General features: G+C 51.6%; 1 protein-coding gene across 5 annotated transcripts in view; it reads right to left on the bottom strand.

The window, feature by feature from the left end:
- Nucleotides 1-18,599, bottom strand: part of Zc3h3 (zinc finger CCCH type containing 3) — an 87,632-nt gene that overhangs the window by 19,652 nt on the left and 49,381 nt on the right. For 3 of the 5 annotated variants that reach the window (XM_017316551.1, XM_011245566.2, NM_172121.1), the window contains 5 exons: nucleotides 11,372-11,556; nucleotides 5,433-5,475; nucleotides 5,199-5,357; nucleotides 4,985-5,054; nucleotides 2,909-3,040 (listed from right to left, as the gene is read on the bottom strand). In XM_017316551.1, the coding sequence (XP_017172040.1) occupies nucleotides 2,909-3,040; nucleotides 4,985-5,054; nucleotides 5,199-5,357; nucleotides 5,433-5,475; nucleotides 11,372-11,556 (589 nt within the window). Of the gene's footprint in view, nucleotides 1-2,908; nucleotides 3,041-4,984; nucleotides 5,055-5,198; nucleotides 5,358-5,432; nucleotides 5,476-11,371; nucleotides 11,557-18,599 lie in introns of those variants that run through there. The other 2 variants (XR_003951363.1, XM_011245567.3) reach the window with 2 other exon arrangements.

An 18,599-nucleotide genomic window follows, 5' to 3' on the forward strand; every position in this document is an offset into this window, starting at 1 on the left:
TGCCAATGAAGCTGTGATTTCCGCTAAGGCTTCTACGTTCTGAGGGACAGGAAGACAGGTTAGAATGCCATTTGAAAAATATGCACACTACATAAAGACACAATGAGCAGAGGCCTCGTGTAATAAGCAAATCAACAACAGTGTGTCCTGAGAGCGCCTAGCAGCCTTCATGAAACATGGTTGGCTCGTTCACCAGCACAGCAGCATGTGGGGGGCAGAGCCCTCATCTCTACAAGAGGAAACAAACCCTCGTGGCCATGGCCTGTGCAGGGTGGTGGCTACATGTGGCAGTAAAGCTGCACTGGGTCTGGCCCCTGACCCACAGCCACCTTAGCACAGCTAGTGGAGGCAGCAGTACCAAACATGGCCGTTCACTATGATCAGGGATGAAGATAAGCCCTTCAACAGACTCAAATTATGGGGAAATGGGAGGGCTGCGCACAGCATAAGGCTCTGAGCAGACTGCAGGGCACCCTTCCCAAACAGAGATAGCATATGGCAATGGGCAGGGGAACCAAAGATGCCATGGGAGGACTCAGTGCTCAGTAGCCATGAGGGTTAGCGGGTGGATTAGTGCAAAGTCGGAACCTAAATCTCTGTCCGGGGTCCTGGATAGGCCTGAGCACATGCGGGGGACGACAGAGTAGGAGGCACTGACTGGAGAGTGGGGAGCTGTGTAGCGGGTTCAGCAAAGAGATGGAGGAAGCTAGAACACATGCACACACATTCTCTCTACACACATGCACATACAAATGAAAGGATGGTATTCAAAGGCACACACATACCCCAAATGCACATGTATACATTATACAAAAAACCAGATTCGCCAGCTCTGTGCCCCGAGGCATGTGCACACAGAATACTCATGATCCAAGGATAGCTACATGGTAAGACAAAGCTGGCATCACATCCATCAAGAAATCAAAGTGTACCCTAGGTCACAACCAGGGGCAGGAAGAAGTAACACAGTGCCACCCTAGCCACTTTCTACTACCCTGACCATGACAGTGAGCGGCACACTACAAAAGTCAGCAGCCCGCAGTTAGAAATTTGTTCGCAAGTCCAAGAGGGTTGGCTGCCAGCTGGCAGAGGCTACCCTCTGAGTGGTAAGACCTGGAACAGCCCGTGGCCCCCAGAAAGGGAAGGAGCAGAGACTTACTCCCAGCCTAAATTATTCAAAAGGAAAGGGAACGTGCCTCTTTAACAAGCCCTGGCTTTATGAAGCAAGGTTAACAGTTTCACTTGATTCAGTGGAATATTATAAACTCTCCAGGGCCCATTTGAGGACTTCTACTTCAGGCGCAAGGTGACGACTCAGCACTTTTTATATTATTTAGAGAATAAAATTAACCCTCACAGGCCCAGACTGCTGCCTCCCCTCCCGCTGGATCTGGCCTGCTCAGCGCTTTCCCCCATATATAATTACAAGCTGCTATCCATCATGCGGCAGGGACGCAGCGCTGACACGCCGAAAGGGACGCAGTAAGCACTTCCACTAATAGAAGCAGGACTTAAATATCGCTCTGATATCTTCATTTAAATTGGAATATTTTACAATAATCAGCTGCAGCCTCCATGGGGGTCTTGCCCCTCACCTGGGCCAGCACCTAAAAGTAACCCTGCCAGGACCTGCCAGTCCGCACCTCCCCGGAAGGTCTTCCTTGCCAGGGATCAGTGCCCTTCAAGGTGACCTGACAGCTCCTGCCATGCTTATGCTATCAGTAGCAAGACAGAAGCATCAGTGAGTTCAAGGAAGTCATTTCTTATGTCCTCCTGGAAGGGAGTCTTGAGCCACTTTGTTGGGGGGGCAGGATAAAAGACAGAAAGCATCAAAGAGCTCAAGCAACTTAAGAGGGCTCACCCCAGGTATGACGGGGCACATACACTGTGTTTCTGGTGCCCCCTGTGATGTGAAGCTCCTAACAGAGGGCAATCCCATGCCACAAGGGTTTGTGAGACAGGGGCTGGCCTTGCACTTATATACCCTACGCTGGCTGTTAGCCTTGATTTCACTTCACTGGCAAAGTGAAGTTGGGGGACAGGGAAGACAGCAAAGGTGTTTTCCACAGGCCCCCAAGTGGTATGTCATGGCTCTACTTTAGGATCCTAGGGACCAAAAGACACTCTCCAAGAGTGTTCAGCCATGTTGAGCCCACCTCAGGCCCAGAGCCCCAGTGTGAGGGGCCGAGGTATGAGAGGCTTGGAGAGGAGCGGTAGGTTCCCGGGGCTCTTCTGTAGATGTGCAGTTGATAAGATCATGCTGGCTCAGCTACAGAGAGTTTCCTGTAAGAGCAGGAAGGGAGGACTGAGCTGCCTGAACAGCCAAGAAAGTAGTCTTGGACATCTAGGAGAAGGCAGCATGCCAGGGATATGGTGGCAGACATCCTGACCATTTACTAACCCTTAACTCCATATTGGGTATCTCCAATGGGCAATAGAATCCAGCCCTAGCCTCTTTGATAGAGGATAGCTGTCCTCTATTAAAGGTGAGATGGAAGTGAGAGATGTGAGATACACACACACACACACACACACACACACACACATACACACACACCCCTACCCACCCAGCATCAGTCAGCCACTTCAGTCCTATAGAGCCTCCAACCTTTGACATCTGTTTCAGTGACTACTGGCCTTAACTCTCAGCAGTCTCCTTGGGTTTTGCTGTGTCAGCTATTATATCTTTCTCATATTTTGAGTGGGCTGTACTATAAACCCCCTTTTTGCTTCTGCAAGAGGACCTGGGATGCTGTGGCCCTGTGGGACTCTGAGCAAGTTGCTGTACCCCTCAGTCATTTGTGAGATGGATGGAATTACAGACCATCTCAAAGCTGAGCAAGACCACAGAAGCCAATGCAGAAGGTACTGTTTGACAATCTGTCCCATGCCCAACTGTAGTCCTCACCTTTGCACCCAATGGGCAGTAGCCTTTGAGGAAGTCACTGCAGACTTCAGCCTTGCGGGACACGTACACATGGCTGTAGGGGCAGTTGCTGTTGCTGCAGATCCCCTTCAGAAAGTAGGAGCACACAGGCATCTGCGATGGGAGGGAGGGAGAAGTGAGAACCCAAAGGTCCATACCTTTGTACCATACTCACTTTACAAGTAAAACTATCACAAACTTGCAGGCCCTTGAGAGGTTCCCACACCTGGACAACAGCCACCCAGATTCTGCTGGAGACCATCACCCTGGCCCTCCTGAGGGAGAAATGAACACAGAGCTGGGTGCAATGGCACACACCTTTAATCCCAACACTTGCAAGGCAGAGACAGGTGAATCTCTGAGTTCAAGACCAGCCTAGTCTACAGAGCAAGCTCCAGGCTAGCCAGGGCTGTATAGTAAGACTCCAGAGTGTGGGGAGTGGGTGGGATGGGAGTGACAAAACCCAAAAAACTCCACAAAAAGTGAATGCACATGCCAGCCAGCAGCAGCTGGAGGCCAGGGAGCCACCTTTCATAGCAGAGCCCCATGTCCCTCATCTGCTTTAACTTTACCCAATGAAGATAGTCTGTAGAGTGGCTTGTTCCTAGGTGTGCTGTTCTCTACATGTGAGCACAGCACCCAGGATGAGTCTACCTCTGAATTTTCCAGGCAACTTTGCTCCCTCCCTTCCTGTGGGACAGCCACCAGCCCTTCCTGGACTGTTTGGCGAATAGGCATCGTCACTGTCCTGGCCCAGCATGTCCTCCTCAGCCGCAGGCAGTCACTTAGACCGCATACTGCACATCAGAGCCTCTGACAGACGTTCCACTCTTGGACTAGCAGTGGGTCTGAGGAGTACGTCCCTGTCCCAAGGAGCCCATGGACTTTGAAAAGTCACTTTTCTGGGGCAAGGTGGGAGAGGGAAAGGCAGGAACCTATCTGAGGCCAAGGAAGAAGAGGTTGGGACAGCAGCCCTGGAGTAGAGAGAGGAGGGGAAATCGAAGAAACAAAGGGTGATTTACTGAGCAAGAGTTTATTTTTAATTGTCTTTTAACTGCAGCCACAGAGGGGAGAGGGGCTGGGGGCCCCGTTTGGGCTGGTGCTGGAGAAGCTATAGACAATTCCCTTAATGTGGTTTTTGATATAGAGCCCAAATTAGCTCTAATAAAAAGGGATAATAAAGCCAACTCTTGCACCAAACAGAGCTCCTCCTGGCTGTCAGAGCGGGGCCGTTACCAAGAGGAAACTGCGTTCTCATTTCAATTAACCTTGTTTGCACCCCGCCACGTCCACACAAATAACAATAACATTAATTCAGGGCGCTGGTGCGGCCCACACATTAGACAGCTTGGAGTGCGCACGGGCTTTGGAGCTGGCGCTTAATGAACCTGAAACTCGACGTGAATTTCCAAATTGCTCACGACAGAGTTTCGAAGCTCGATTAGGGAGAAAAATGCTGATTCTCTCCAAGCTTCTCAAGGGGAAAAGCTGTCGGAGCAGCAGCAGACCTCACCCACCCGCCTCCTCTCCACTGCGGCCCTGGCCCCAGGCCCTTCCTCACACTCATGGCCGTCTTTCCAGAGGCCAGTGGGTATAAGTAAGGTCACGTGGTCTGTGGCTAGCACCGGGCTCTGACTACGGTACTCTCAGGCCTTCCCTCTGGGGTACACCTGCACATGGCAATCATTGCTATGCTGCCATCGCTCTTCTGACCAGTTCGCCATCCATGGCAGGAGAGAGTTGAGACGCTGGCCCCATATTCTAGGAGCATCTATTAGGCTTCCCTCCCCTGGGCCTGTAGTCTAGGTGGGAAGCAGCTTGGCATCAGTGCAGGACCTGGGGCAATATCGACTGTGGTGTGCTGGGACTCCAGGCCTGGTTCTGCTTCCAGCTGGAGGAAGAGGCAGGACAACACAGCCGGGACATGGGAGTGACAGGGAGCTGGAGGAGCACATGAGGTGGGAGCCGCTAACTCGGGACCAAGGAAGACTACACAGTGCAATCTGCCCAGAGGCTGAATGTCTGGAAGAGAAGGCCTGTTGACCACACAACACTCACCTTTTCCTTGGACACATGGTGAGAGAAAGGGCAGGACCCATCTGTCTTCTTGCATGTGCCTCGGACAAATCTGCAGCACAGGATAGCAAGGTTTGGGAAGGGCTGGTAGAAGGTTCTGTCACTCACACACTCACTCTCTCTCTCTCTCTCACACACACACACACACACACACACACACACACACACACGTCATCAGGAAAGCTGGACAGGGCACCTGGTGCACACGGCCACCTTCTCAGGGTCATGGATGTAGGGGCAGCATTCGCCACGGTTACACCTGCCAAAGCGGTTGTAGTACATGCAGTACTCTCTCTTCTTCTCTTTCTTCTGCTTCGCCTGCCGGATGATAGCCAGGCTCCGCTGGATGGCCCGGCTATATACAGGGAGAGGTTTGTGAGCCCCTAAGTGAGCAGGGAAGCCCTTACCTTCCCAGCCTCAAGGGACGCACCTGGCCAAGGAACGACTGCAGGTGGTAGCAGGGTCCAGGCGTCCTATACGGAAAAGGAACAGGCCACATCAAGCCAGAGCCCAACTGTAACCCTTACCTACCCTTCCCTGGCTGGCTCACACCTTCTTCTTCCCGCTAGCCTGTCTTGGCAAAGACCCCTTGAGTCTCCCAGCACTTAGCTTAGACACAGGGCTCCTCCAGGAGCCCTTCCATAGGGATCAAAGCATCAACAGTGGGGAACTGCTGGGCCCTGTGCATGGGTTATGTCAAAGCGGGGCAGCCTTGGGTACCAGGGACAAAGACTAGAACAGCCTGCCAGCCCCTGATGTCTTCAACCAGCTGGGCTCCCTGAGATCAACTTGTTGCTTACTAATTCCCTACTGGCTCCCAGCTTCCTGCTCCCCTCAGTGTTCAGGTGGCTCATAGGGCAGGTCCTTGGGCTGAGGTAATGACTGGCCTATGGACATGATTCTAGGCTCTGTCCTTGTCTGGCTACCAAGGAGGCCATTGTGCCAATGACAAAAGGTAATGGCACCTCACTTTGTCAAGCCTGGGAAAGAAACAGAAAGGGCAGCTTATGCCAGGGAAGAAAAGATGGGCCAGTATACACAGGAGAAAAATTGGTTTTAAGACTTAAAGAATTGTTTAAAAAAGAAAAAGGAGAAGAGAAGAGGGAAGGGATGGGGAAGGAGGAGAGAAAGAAGGGAGAGAGAGGGAGGAAGAAAGGAGAAGAGGGAAAAGAAGAGGAGGGAGAACGAAGAAGGGGGAGGGGGAGGGAGGAGGAAAGGAAGGAGAAGAGAGGAAAAAGGAAGAGAAGAGGGGAAAAAACAGGAAATGATAAAGGAAGATGGGTGGAAGGAGTGGGAGGAAGAGGGGAAGGATGGGGAGGAGGAAAGAGAAGAGGAAGAGGAGAGGGAGGAGGGAGAGGGGAAGGATAGAGAAGAGGGAAAGGGAAGGAGACAGAAGGAGAAGCGAGATGAAGGGGAGGAAGTGGAGGAAGAGGGGGAGAACGAGGAGAGAAGGGAATGAGGAAAGGAGAAAAGGGGATGAGGAAAGGAGAAAAGGGAATGAGGGAAGGAGAAAAGGGAATGAGGGAAGGAGAGAAGGGGATGAGGGAAGGAGAGGAGGGAATGAGGGAAGGAGAGAAGGGGATGAGGGAAGGAGAGAAGGGGATGAGGGAAGGAGAGAAGGGAATGAGGGAAGGAGAGAAGGGGATGAGGGAAGGAGAGAAGGGGATGAGGGAAGGAGAGAAGGGGATGAGGAAAGGAGAAAAGGGGATGAGGGAAGGAGAGAAGGAGATGAGGGAAGGAGAGAAGGGGATGAGGGAAGGAGAAAAGGGGATGAGGGAAGGAGAGAAGGGGATGAGGAAAGGAGAGAAGGGGATGAGGGAAGGAGAGGAGGAGGAAGAAGAAGAATGCAGCACAGTGGCTGCAGACAAGGGTGTCTGGGTCTGAGGTGGCCATGTGGCATGAATAAGACAATGGGGTGGGAATGGTGATCTCTGAGAACTTCAAGGTATCTATGGGGTGGATGCTCACCACTCTGATTTGCCTGCCTTTTAAAGACACAGGCCAACTCCAGGATCCCAAGGCAGGCAGGGGAGGACCTGCTCAGGATGGCTTCCCTGGTTCCTCAAATACGCACATGACCCTTCCCAGACCAGATCCAATTTCCTACAGAGCAGCTGCTGAAATGAATACAGCACTAAGAGGCACAAGTGACATCATTCAGAAATTCTGAGGACCTGAGGTGATGACAAAGCCATCTAGGTTTTAAAAGGGGATGTTCTAAAGCGCCTGAACCCACATAACCAGGCCCTGCTCCTTCATGAGAACACTGGTGATCTGTTCCAGAGCATTCCTCAGTCTACCCCAGATCCACCCAGCCCGACATGCCTCACTGGTTTAAACTCAGACCCTCTCCCCTGGAAACCCTGTAAGCTACGTGGCCCTGAGAGCTCCCTACACTCTTAACATTCTCCCTAGGCAGGGGTGGGTCGTCTGCTGAACCTTGATACCTTAGGAACTTTGGGCCTAAGACAAGCCCAGGCCTGTGAGGGAAATATGCCTGCTGCTAAGAACTACCTGGGGTATCTGCTGAATGAGCTGTGAGGCTGGGTATTACCCTCCTGGGATTTTGTGGGACTCTTTGGCCAGAGGTTGTCCTATCTTAATCGCGGTGCCCTTGAGTTTGCAAAGGGCATCCGTGGGGTCCTAGTGGGAAGCAGAGGCCCTGTTGAATAACTGCCAGCTCAGGAAGTTGGGGCATGGCTGAGAACCTCAAAGTAGGTACAGGAGCTGAGGGCACAGGGAAGACTGCAGGGCCTGAGGAGGAAGCAAGCCGGGGGAAGGAAGGAAGGATGGTAAGGCTTTCAGGGCACGCGGAGGCAAAGAATTTAAGGTGGCCTCTATTTCCAGTGAAGGACACCTGTCCTTAGGGTGGCAATGGAGTACTGTCCAGGTGGCACAGACACACACTCACACCTGCCAGTCTTTGTAACCAGTGACGTGCAATGTGATAGTCTGTCAATGAGCACTGGTTCCCGGGCTGTCGCCCAGGCTGCTGGTAGCACTGGCACCATCTGCTCCCAGACAGGGACACGGGGGCGTCACATGCCACCTGTCAGGACTTGGTAGGGAGCAGCTTTCTCGTCTTTCCACTTTCTGCTTTTAAAAACACATCAGCGTGGGGTTCACGGTGGGAGTTTTGACAAGGATAGGAGGCACCTTTCCAAATGCTTTGCAGTGTTAAAAATGCACATAAAGTAGCTGGCTTGAAAAGAAGCAACCAGAGGTGCAAAAAGCATAGCCCTGACCTGGGAGCACAAGGTGCTGCCTCTGCTGTGCACTCTGGAGCACTTTCACTTCCTGGAGCTTCCCAAAATAAACCCTGGCTCCCTCCAGCTCTACCCTTGCTTAGTGCCCTGTCTGTTCCCTGGTCCTCAAAGGGAGCTCATCTTTCTGAGAGGTCAGAGCCTCCTCAGCACGTGGCTATCACTCTGGCAGAGCCCATCAGGCAAACAAGGGACTGAGCTCAGGTGCTTGCCTGAGCTCCACTGCAGAGCTGACCAGTTACTCCCAGGAGGTTAGAGCAAGGGCCTCCTAAAGCCCAGGTCTACTTGGCTGAGGCCTGCCGGGTCCAGGCAGGGCACATTCAACCAAAGCACCTAGAGCTGCGGTCTTGGAAAGAAAACCAAAGCGGCAGAAGAACTAACTGTCAGTAGGAACAGCATGTGAGCAGGGGCTCCATGACTGGCAGCTCTGCACCCCTGGAGTGCAGCTGGCATGGCTTCCCCACATGCCCCTCTGTGTAACCTCCTGGTACTCAGGAAGGAGAAGGTAGGCCACAAAAAGTAGCTACAGGAGGCGAGGGGTTGTGGCACATGCTTTTAATCTCAGGACTCAGGAGGCAGAGGCAGGTGGATCTCTGTGAGTCTGAGGCCTGAGTTCCAAGGCCTCCAGATCTACATAATAAAAGAACCCTGTCTCAAAAACAAACAGAAGAGAAAATTACAGATACACCCCTTGCCCACAAACATGTAAGTAGCTAGTCAGCAGCAAAAAATACACAGCACACCTGCCTCTCTTTGGCCTGAGGGCCCTGCCAGGACTAGCCTGAGACTGGACTTCTGTCCCTCATGAAAGGACTGTCAGGCTCTTTGTGCCCTCAGCAAGTCCAGCTAACCAAGGACACAGGTCCCAGGCCTAATTGCAGGGCAACGGTGCAGGAACTGAGCCATCTGAGTAGCAGGTAAACCCGGGAAGGTGGGCTGAACTTCAGAAAGCCAAGAAAGCCATGGCCGATGCTGACTCTGTCCTTGAGGGCCTGGAGGGGGGCCAGGAGAGGAGTCAGTGCCCCATCCCTCCTGTGAAGGGTTGTACTTTCTTGTTGAAGTCAAAGGTTTGCTGACACTAGGGAAGGAAATTTATTTCTTTAATTATGACTACTGTAAGTGGGCCAGTCAGCGGTAGTGCACAGTTGGGAGCAATATACCTTCTTCACTGTGGGGTGGGGGTCATGTTGAGGGGGGCTTGTCTGGGCATCAGGTGCTACCCAGCCCACAGATCATCTTCCCTGGCTCAGAAGGAAGGGTGTGGTTTTGTCGAGCTCTCTCTCTCATCCCAAACTGAGTAGGGAAAAGCCAAGCCCCAGAAGGGTCCCAGAGTGGCTGCCCAGGGTTAGTTGGTAAGTCAGGGACGGTGAAAGTCCTGACGGCAGCAGGTTGAGGCCTTGGCTAGAGCAGAGACAGGAACAGAGATAGCGGTAGAGAGGCCGGCTGGGACTCCCAGCCTGCTCTCAACACATTTCCTTAGGTAACTGGTTGAATGGAGGTAGGCTCTGGGTGGCTGCTAGCGTACTGGTGGAATAAGGCTCCAAGGGCTTGTGAGAACACAGATTCTTTCATCATTCGGTCCATAGCAAAGAAAGGGGGCAAAAAGGACAGGCCCAGAGGAACTGTTCACAGCACAGTGATATGGACGACACTTTGAGTGTGGGAGACAGAAAGGCAGAGTCTACAGAACTCAGCGCTTGGCCCCTAGGTCACAGGAACAGACAGCTTCCCAATGAGAAGTAAAAGGGAAGCAGCCCAGTCCTCTTTGTAGCTTAGAATCCACCATCTCCCAATGAAGGACACTTGACTATGAGAGGCCAAACCTAGCACTGCCACCTGCCCTGCCAGAATTTACATCTCTCATTTCCACCTTCCCCAGGTTTGAGGGATACAAGAAGCTCAGGTGGCTGTTATAGCTCCAGGCCCTACTGACATAGTGTAAATCAAGACACAGCACAAGATGGCTAGTGCCAGGATCTGAGGACAGGACCATGTGACTATATGGTGATGGTGGTCACTCCAGGAAGATGAGAGGGCTTATTTCCCAGTTCAAGGTCCAGTCCTAACCCATGCCTTGGTGCTTAGGAAGCCTGGAGTATGAGACAGAGCAAAGTCACAGGCATAGGGAGACCACAGTGGGTACTGGTGGGGAGGTGGAGACTCAGGGACTTGTTAAGAGTCAGGGCAGGAGCCCAAGCTACTACCACAGTTCTCAAGTCAGTCTATCAGGCTCTCCCACCCGCAGAGGAATACATCACAGGAGCCAGGTTCCCTGTGCATCTTCCCCAGAGAATAGCACCTGGAAATGCCTTTCCTGAAGAGCAGCTCTCAAGCACAGCCTGGCAGGGACACAGAGAAGCTCGCTGTCCCAAATGGGACGTGTCTACTGCCCTGGGCACTGCCGTCTCCCAGGTTGACCCCTTCTCCTTTCAGTTCCTCTGGTGAGTGAGTGAGTAAGCTGCTGGGCACAGCCGAGCCTTGGCAATTCCAGAGCAATCCACAACCTTGCCGTATTTTTTGATGGGCAAAGAAGAAGGTAAAATTGGACTGAAACCAAAATACTTTTCTAGTTAATTTGTACAATAAGCACATCCAAAGCATTTCCTTCTCCTCAGCCTGTCCCCAGGCTGCGGGGGGCGTGCAGCAGTGGCGGTGCCTGCCTCTCGATACAGTTGGTGAGGCATCACCAATGTGATTAAGGGTGCCATGGCCCCAGGTGTTCGCTCACCCGGGCATGTTTACCATACCTGGTTCATCCTTTGTCCAAAAGCAAAACACAGGCGCTCCTGTATCGTCTCCCATAGAAAATCTGGGGCTGCTCAGCCAAGCAAGAGGCCAGCGCCATTCAGACTCCCAGGAGACACGAGGGTTGCAGGGCCTCCCCACGTTGGCTGCCCCCTCAGTTTCATAAGGGATCGCTCCTAACACCCTATGTCTATCCAGCTCTCTGGGTCTATCTATTCTTTAGCTTAGAAGTTCCAGGACCCAGACATGGCTATGCCCACAGCTGAGAGCTTCAGGGTAAAACCAACGTCCAGAGAAAGTGAAACACTAACGTTCGGTGCCTACCCCGCCCCCATACTCTTCACCATCCCAGCTCACTCACCTGTGCGGAGGAGGGTCCTGTTGCCATCACTGGGCCTGCTAGAAGTTTTGGAGAGCTTGTTGGCAGACACCTTGTACAGAACCCCTCCAATGCAGCGGTAGCCTTTGTTGCGCCATCGAGGGGTACCAGGTGGGGCTTTCCCTCCCCCAGTGATTGCTGGACGAAGGCGGTTTAGCACTAGGGACCTACAAAGACAACAAACTGTTTATCAGACATGGCCCAGAATAAGCTCTAGATCTGGTGGTCAAGGCTAAACCCATTATGTCCTTCTCTTTACCCAATGCTCTGTGCTGAGACTGTATGAGGGCAGTCTCACAACCCTATCAGGCCCACTGTATAGGATAAAAACTGCTGTTCAAGCCAGGCACTGGTGGTGAACACCTTTAATTGTAGTACTTAAGAGGCAGAGGCAGGTGGATTTCTGAGTTTGAGGCCAGCCTGGTCTACAGAGTGAGTTTCAGGACAGCAAGGGTGAAACAGAGAAACCCTGTCTCAAACAAAAGAGGTGATGGTGGGAGGAAAGGAAAGGAAAGGAAAGGAAAGGAAAGGAAAGGAAAGGAAAGGAAAGGAAAAGGAAAAGGAAAAGGAAAAGGAAAAGGAAAAGGAAAAGGAAAAGGAAAAGGAAAAGGAAAAGGAAAGGAAAGGAAAGGAATTGCTGTTCAAGAGTCTGAGGCTGCTGTACTTCTGGTGGCTGGGAGAACAGATTGAAGCTAGGTCAGTCTTGGACTTCAGAGGCCACCCTATTGTTCTTTCCAAGATTTCAGGTCTACCAGACACCCTAGGACCTCTGGAGGCTCAAGCACTAAACAAGCTGAGGAAGGGCCTTGATGTTGCTATCACTTGGGAGAGAACGCCTCTGTCCTCCTCCAATGTTACAGCCCCTGCTTAACTGAGATTGGAGCAGACTGTCCCCAGGGAGGGCGGTTTGGTGGTGTCTCATTTATGTAAATCACACTACCTATCACATGATCACAGCCTGCAACCACTGCCCTCTAGTGACAAGTCTGAGCAATGGGCACCAGCTATATATCAGCAGAGCACACAGCAGACCCCACTCCCCAGAGAACAGCTAAAATTGAAGGTAAGGCCAACATATCCTACCTGGTACAGGCTGTGACCCATCTCTTCCAGATCTCACAGGGTACCCTACTGGCTCCCATGGCCCTGTGGACTACACATGCCTAGTTCCTGAAAGAATATCTGAGATCCCACAGCTGTAAGAGACCTTTTCCAGCAAACTAGGGCCAAAGAGGTATCCCCAAAGCTGAACTGTAGAGTAACAGCCAGAGGGGGTTTGCTTGCTTGCCTAATCAAGACACCTGCAGCACTGCCCACCATAGCCTGCCCTGCCATCCACAGGGGGAGCTACCCAGAGAGAAAAATCACTAGGGGGAGGGTAGCCATGTACTTGGGCCCCGCTCCCACTCTAACATTCAGCACCATACCCCCTCTTTGAGCGTTAGTCTCTCCTCTTGCCAGCCCGTGGCCTCAAAGGGCTCATTAGTGAGATAATGTGAGCAAAGCGAGGCAGACGTCAGGGGACCAAAGCTGCGGTGTAAGTACAAACACAGTGGTAGGGAGGCCACAGAAGGCACTTAACCCAGTTTCTCTTAATTAAAATTCAAGTTCACAAACACCAATCTTGGAAGGAAAGAGGCCTCCATGAAGCCAGGCTGCAGTGATCAGTCTGCCTGGCCTTTCCCTGCCCCACCTCTCACACACTTCACCGGCCCTATAGTGGGTACCATCTGGATTAGACAGGAGCACCCTAAGAGACTGGGAACTCCAGGAGCTAGTCTATCAGACTTTGTACCCTGGCTTTCACTGAATATGAGGAAGGCCCAACCAAGAGCAGTCTCCTACTGTACCAGCCCCTTACTTGTCAGTCTTAGAGGCTTGATGGTGTGTCCTGGCCTTTCCATCAGATCTGTGTCCATTTCACAAAGGGATGTTTAACTTAATCCTAAACCCTAAGTTAAAATTAACTGGCACCAGAGCAGAAACTGATGGAGTCTGGTCAACCTGAGACTGTCCCCTCACTATTCCTAGGGAAGGTAACCCTGCACCCACCAGCCTGAGGCAGGAGTAGCATTCTGAGGCAGAGGAAACTGGAGACTGCAGAGGACCATTCTGTAGCGGTGACTGCTCACCTAGCTTCTGGCCACCCTACAACTGGAGCTAGAAGCCAGCTCTGGTCCTTATCAGAAGACTGAAAAGCCCCTATGCAGGCCCTCTTCTCATAATACTTCTCCCAAGCACTCCATCTCTATAGCCATCTATATAATATGAGCATATACACAGCCACCAGAAATATGAGGTCAGAAGACAAACGCGCATGCTCAACTACAGTCTTAGCCCAGCCCTGTGGGAACACTCCTGCTGCTCTCCCTCTAGAGGTTTCTTAGAGAGCTGTGCTAATGCACGGTGAGCCCTGAATGGGATTCCCACCTAGTCCTCCCTAGATAGAGCCACAGAAAAGAAGTCACAGGCTAAAACTGTGTGAAGCAGCCAGAGAACTAGGCAGGTCCAGCCAGAACCATGGAGTTCCTTTTCTTCTTCAAGGACTTGCCCAAGAAGGAGGCCTGCAGCCCCTCCACTATACATGAGGGAGTCTTGAGTTGGAGACTATCAAGAACCTGCTTTAAGGAACGAGGAGTCAGGAGCCAGCCTGGGTCTAGGGTTGGGCTAGGACGTGCCAGCCCAGACCTGGTTACCACTGCCTTCACCCTCAGGTCAACAAGTCAGGTTTTCATGATTGGTCTTCAGAGTTGAAAGGCTTATCTGTGCTTATAGTTCTTCCCAAAACAGTCTGAGTTATTCCACGTGTTTATTTTGTTTCCGTTTGCATTGCTTTTTTTGAGACAAGGTCTCACTATGTAGGGCAAGATGACTTCAAGCAAGAGACACTTCTCCCTCAGCCTCTTAAGTGCTAGAATTACAGGTGTACACCACGCATGGCTTGACATGCTTAAATCCTTATCGATGATCAGGAAATATCCATTTGTCCCTTTTTCTTTCTTCCTTTTTTAAAAAAACAAAGAAATAAAACAAACAAACAAAATCCTGTTCATTAAATAGTGGTAACAACTGTGGGCTATCTGTGGATCTCCTCTGATCTTCTCCCAGTCTCTGTGTGCAAAGGCCTGGGGATCCAGGTTCTGTGGGTAATGCGGACAGGTACTACCCGCTGCTTTGCTCAACCAAGAGCCTGGAAGCCTTGGATGGAAAAGGCTACATCTGGGGTACTGATACGGATGAGCTCTCAGGGAGTGCTGGACCCTGGGGCTTAACCCAGCAAGGCAAAGGCCTTTCTCTCACCCATCCACCCACACCCCTGCCAGCTCACTGGCTTTGGAAGCCACAACAGAGGGCGCCAGGTGGGGCCTTGTAGCTTTTTACTGCCATGGGTGTCACAGCACTCCAGTAAATTGTTACCCTAATGGAGAGGACAGCCTTTGGAAACGAACTGTACAGAGAAGAGGGGATAAAATTAATGAGATAATAGCAGGGCCAAGGACCCTGCAAGCGCCTGCCCTCGCGGCACGGCTCTGTAATTCCTTTTCTGCAATGGGAGCCGCAGATCTAAAGGCTTCTCCCATCCGTCCAGCAGGCCCATGCCGCCAGGAAATTTCATTAACGCTGGAAAATAGGAAAGGTATTAAGCGTGGATAATGAAGGCCAGGGAGGGAACAGTGCCTTAAGATAGTCTTCTTTCTCGCCTTTGTAATGGGAGGCATGAACTTTCCCTTCAAATCCATTTCTAATCCATTTGAAATACTACAGCAAATTATCTTTCCTTCAGCCCGAAAGCGGCCAGCCAATTTACTCCGAATAGAAGTGACAATGCCCCGGGATTTATCACCATAACCTTGACTACACCAGGGTGAGGCTGGGCCTCCCCTCTTACCCTTGGGGGGGCACACAAAGGATGGGGCAGGGGGAGATAACATTTTAAATGAAAAGCAGTGATAATGGGGAGAAAGACACACACCTCAAAAGTAGGTTTTTCTTTCTTTCTTAAAAAAGAAAGAAAGAAAAAAATTAGAAGTGCTGTGTGTCCACTTCATTATGAACAGTGGAAACTTCCAAGCCTGAAGCTGTCTGGTCTGGCAGAGAGGTAGTGATGTGGTTGGGGGTACTTGGGTGGCTAAGCCTGGCGTTCCCTAGCTTTATAGGACCTGGACACAACACAATGCTCCCTCCAATTCTTGTATAAGCAGCAGCAGCAGCCTGAGGTTAGTGGGCAGGTATCTATCTGGCAGACAGCTCTTCCTAACAACTGCCTACCTGACCCTCTTGGGCACAGTCCTCCAAGCAGCTTGGCTTAGACTGGGCACTATTCTTTTGGCTCTGTAATCTCCTCATGCATGGGACCCTGACATGCAATACACCAGTCAGTCTCTTAGAGACCAGTGTGACCAGTACAGACCCAGCACAGGTGGTAAGGAGGCCAAGGACCCCTGGAGGAGACTCTAGGCAAGAAAGGGACAGTCAGGTGACATGCGGAGGCCCAGGCCATAGTCAAGTAATTCTAAACTTGGAAGGCCACACATACCAGGTCCAATGGCATCTCTGAACAACAGACACTGAGATCAGAGCCAGTCTCTACAGTGACTGGTGCTGAGAGAAGAGAGTTACTCTAGTAGCCGAGGCAAGGAGTATGGCTCTTATAGAGAAGCCCAACGTGGCTGGGGAAGGGATCTAAGGCTCATTTCCTTTCAGCACACCAAGCTGCACAGACAGAAGAAACCTGACCCTTAACAGTAAGGGTGAAGACAATGAAGAGCTCCACTCAGAACCCTCCTGTCCCGCCCAGCTCTGCCCATACTCACCCTCTTCCTCTAATCTGTCTATCTCCATCCCCAATATCTTTGCCCTGCCTCTGTGCTTCCCTGCCCCCCGCCCCCAACCAGACTTCTAAGAAACAAAGGCCTTACTACCTCCCCTCCAGCCCTGGGCCTCATTTGTCTGTCCTGTGTTGATACCCTGGAGTCCAGTCTGGCTTCCACTGGATCAGGTTAAGGTCCCTTTATCCACTCTTGCCTGACCATTTGTTTGTAACTACACAATTGATAAAGTTCCTCCCATTTCCTCAGTCTGTGTATTTCACACAGGGCTGGGCTCTTGAGTTCCTACTAGTCAGTCTAGAATTTCAGTTTTCCTAGAAAGTTGCAGAGCCTACAAAGTATTGTACTCCTTGGTATTGGGCCTTTGCTGATGATGTCCCTCTGCCTAAAGACATGATTAGATCTGGATCCAAGCTCAGGTATTATGCCCTTGGGGAAGCTTTCCTCAATACTCAGTGAGGGTGAGACACTCCTAGCCCAGGAAAGACATGAGTTCTACCTAGCCATTCATCTGTCATCTAGGACTCCCAGGGGACAAGGCCTACGCTAGGTAGAATGTGGGAAGCTCTAGAAATCTGTGCTAATGGACACGTGCCAAATGGGAGCAGAGGTGTGTGGTATGGGGCTCCCAGGATCTCCCAGGAAGGGCAGGGACCAGGGTGTATCTGAAAGCTCTGGTCAGTTACAGGCAGGGATAGCAGGAGACAGAACAAGGAGGACTTGCTAGAGGGGGCAAGGAGATCTGGCAAACCAGGTGCCTATCTGTGCATCAAAGGCTGAGCACCAAGGAAGCAATAGGCTGGGAAAGAGGAGGAGGAGGAGGGTCAGAACACATGGGTGCAGAATGATGACCCCACCATGGCTAGCCAGAGAATGGCAGCACATGGGGCCAGGCTGCCCAAGCTGGTGGTGATGGAACAGGAGTTGGGCAGGCTGGCTGGGGAGCAGAGAAAACAACCAGGGAAGCATTTTTCAGGAAATGGAGCACGGTTTTTGAAGCTTGGAGCTGAGCGATCGAGAGTGCGCAGTCAGCAGAAGAGGCAGCTTGCACGGCGAATCCCCAAGTAGGTCAGGCGGAGCCGCCGTGACAGGCACTAAACTGCTTAGCAGGGCTTTCCACTAGAAACAGACCGCCCCACCCGAGCCATTCAGCTCGGGATAGTGAGTTAGTATGTGTGCCCATGTGTATGCAAGTACATGAGCAATGGGGGCGGGGGGGGGGGGGGGAACCAAGCAGTATAAACACTCCTTTTCCCTAGAGCTAGTCCTACCTAAGGGTTTCAGTAACTGCACATCTTGGGCAGGGCAGCACACAAAATGCTCTGGAAGACAAAAACCTCAGTTTTTAGTCTTATTTCAATGACTCGGACAACTCAGCATCTCAGGCTCCCAAGATGGAGACAGTCTTGGGGAGAAGACTACCGGGTCCACAAGGGACAAGCAGAGCAGAGCCACGAGGTTGGGGGTGACTAAGACTCCTTATTATCCCTGGGACACAGGCACCATGTACAAAGGAAAGGGGCACTCTTGCCCCAGAGGGTCACAGTGAGGGTAAGGATATGCATGAAAAAAGCTGACTATGTGTGCTGTAGGAAAGCAAAGAGGTCAACCTGGGACAGGTGAGAGCACATAGTAGGTGGGGATGCAGGTAGATGGCTGTTCGTGAAGGGGGTGGAACAGAGTTGGCTAATTAAGGCCTGAGGTTAACCCATGAACAGGGCTCCAAGGAAGAGCTCTGCTATGTCACCAAGGACTCTTCAGGTATCACTCCTTGAAGGGTCCTGCTCCACCCTCTGTCTTACACACACACACACACACACACACACACACACACACACACACTCTAATGAGTATCAGTAATTCAGGGGCACCCCTTGCCAGCCCAGCTCAGTGGTGGTGGGTAAAGCTAACTGCACTGCCTCCATCACAAACACCACTGCCCTATTATGAGGGCTGGGCGATTTTATGTACTTTATGTGCGCACGTCTATTCAATTGGTATTTCGATCAATGGATACATTACAAGCTTTCCCTTTAAGAGCCTAATAAACAACAAGATGGAAAGTAAAATTCTCCATAAAATGACACTTTTAAAAATCCATTTCAGCTGAAGCTATTGGTGTTTTGTATGTTAGCTGCAAAAAACAGGTATTGCTAGGCCTTAATAGCCCTACTCAGAGTGCAGAGTTCAGCAACATGGGTAGAGAGGCTGGAGCCCAGTGGCCAGCACAATTATCCTTGGTGGTAATGGCTGGAATATACCACAGGCAATGCCCTCTGTCCTCTGCAACTGGGCACCAGTTTCCCCACGTCATCAGCCCAGGACCCACTCAATAGCAATGTGCCAGCTGCTGAGGGGCATGGCCAGGCCCTCAGTGTCCA

This window comes from Mus musculus, chromosome 15, assembly GCF_000001635.26.
Source record: "Mus musculus strain C57BL/6J chromosome 15, GRCm38.p6 C57BL/6J".
NCBI classification, from domain to species: Eukaryota; Metazoa; Chordata; class Mammalia; order Rodentia; family Muridae; genus Mus; species Mus musculus.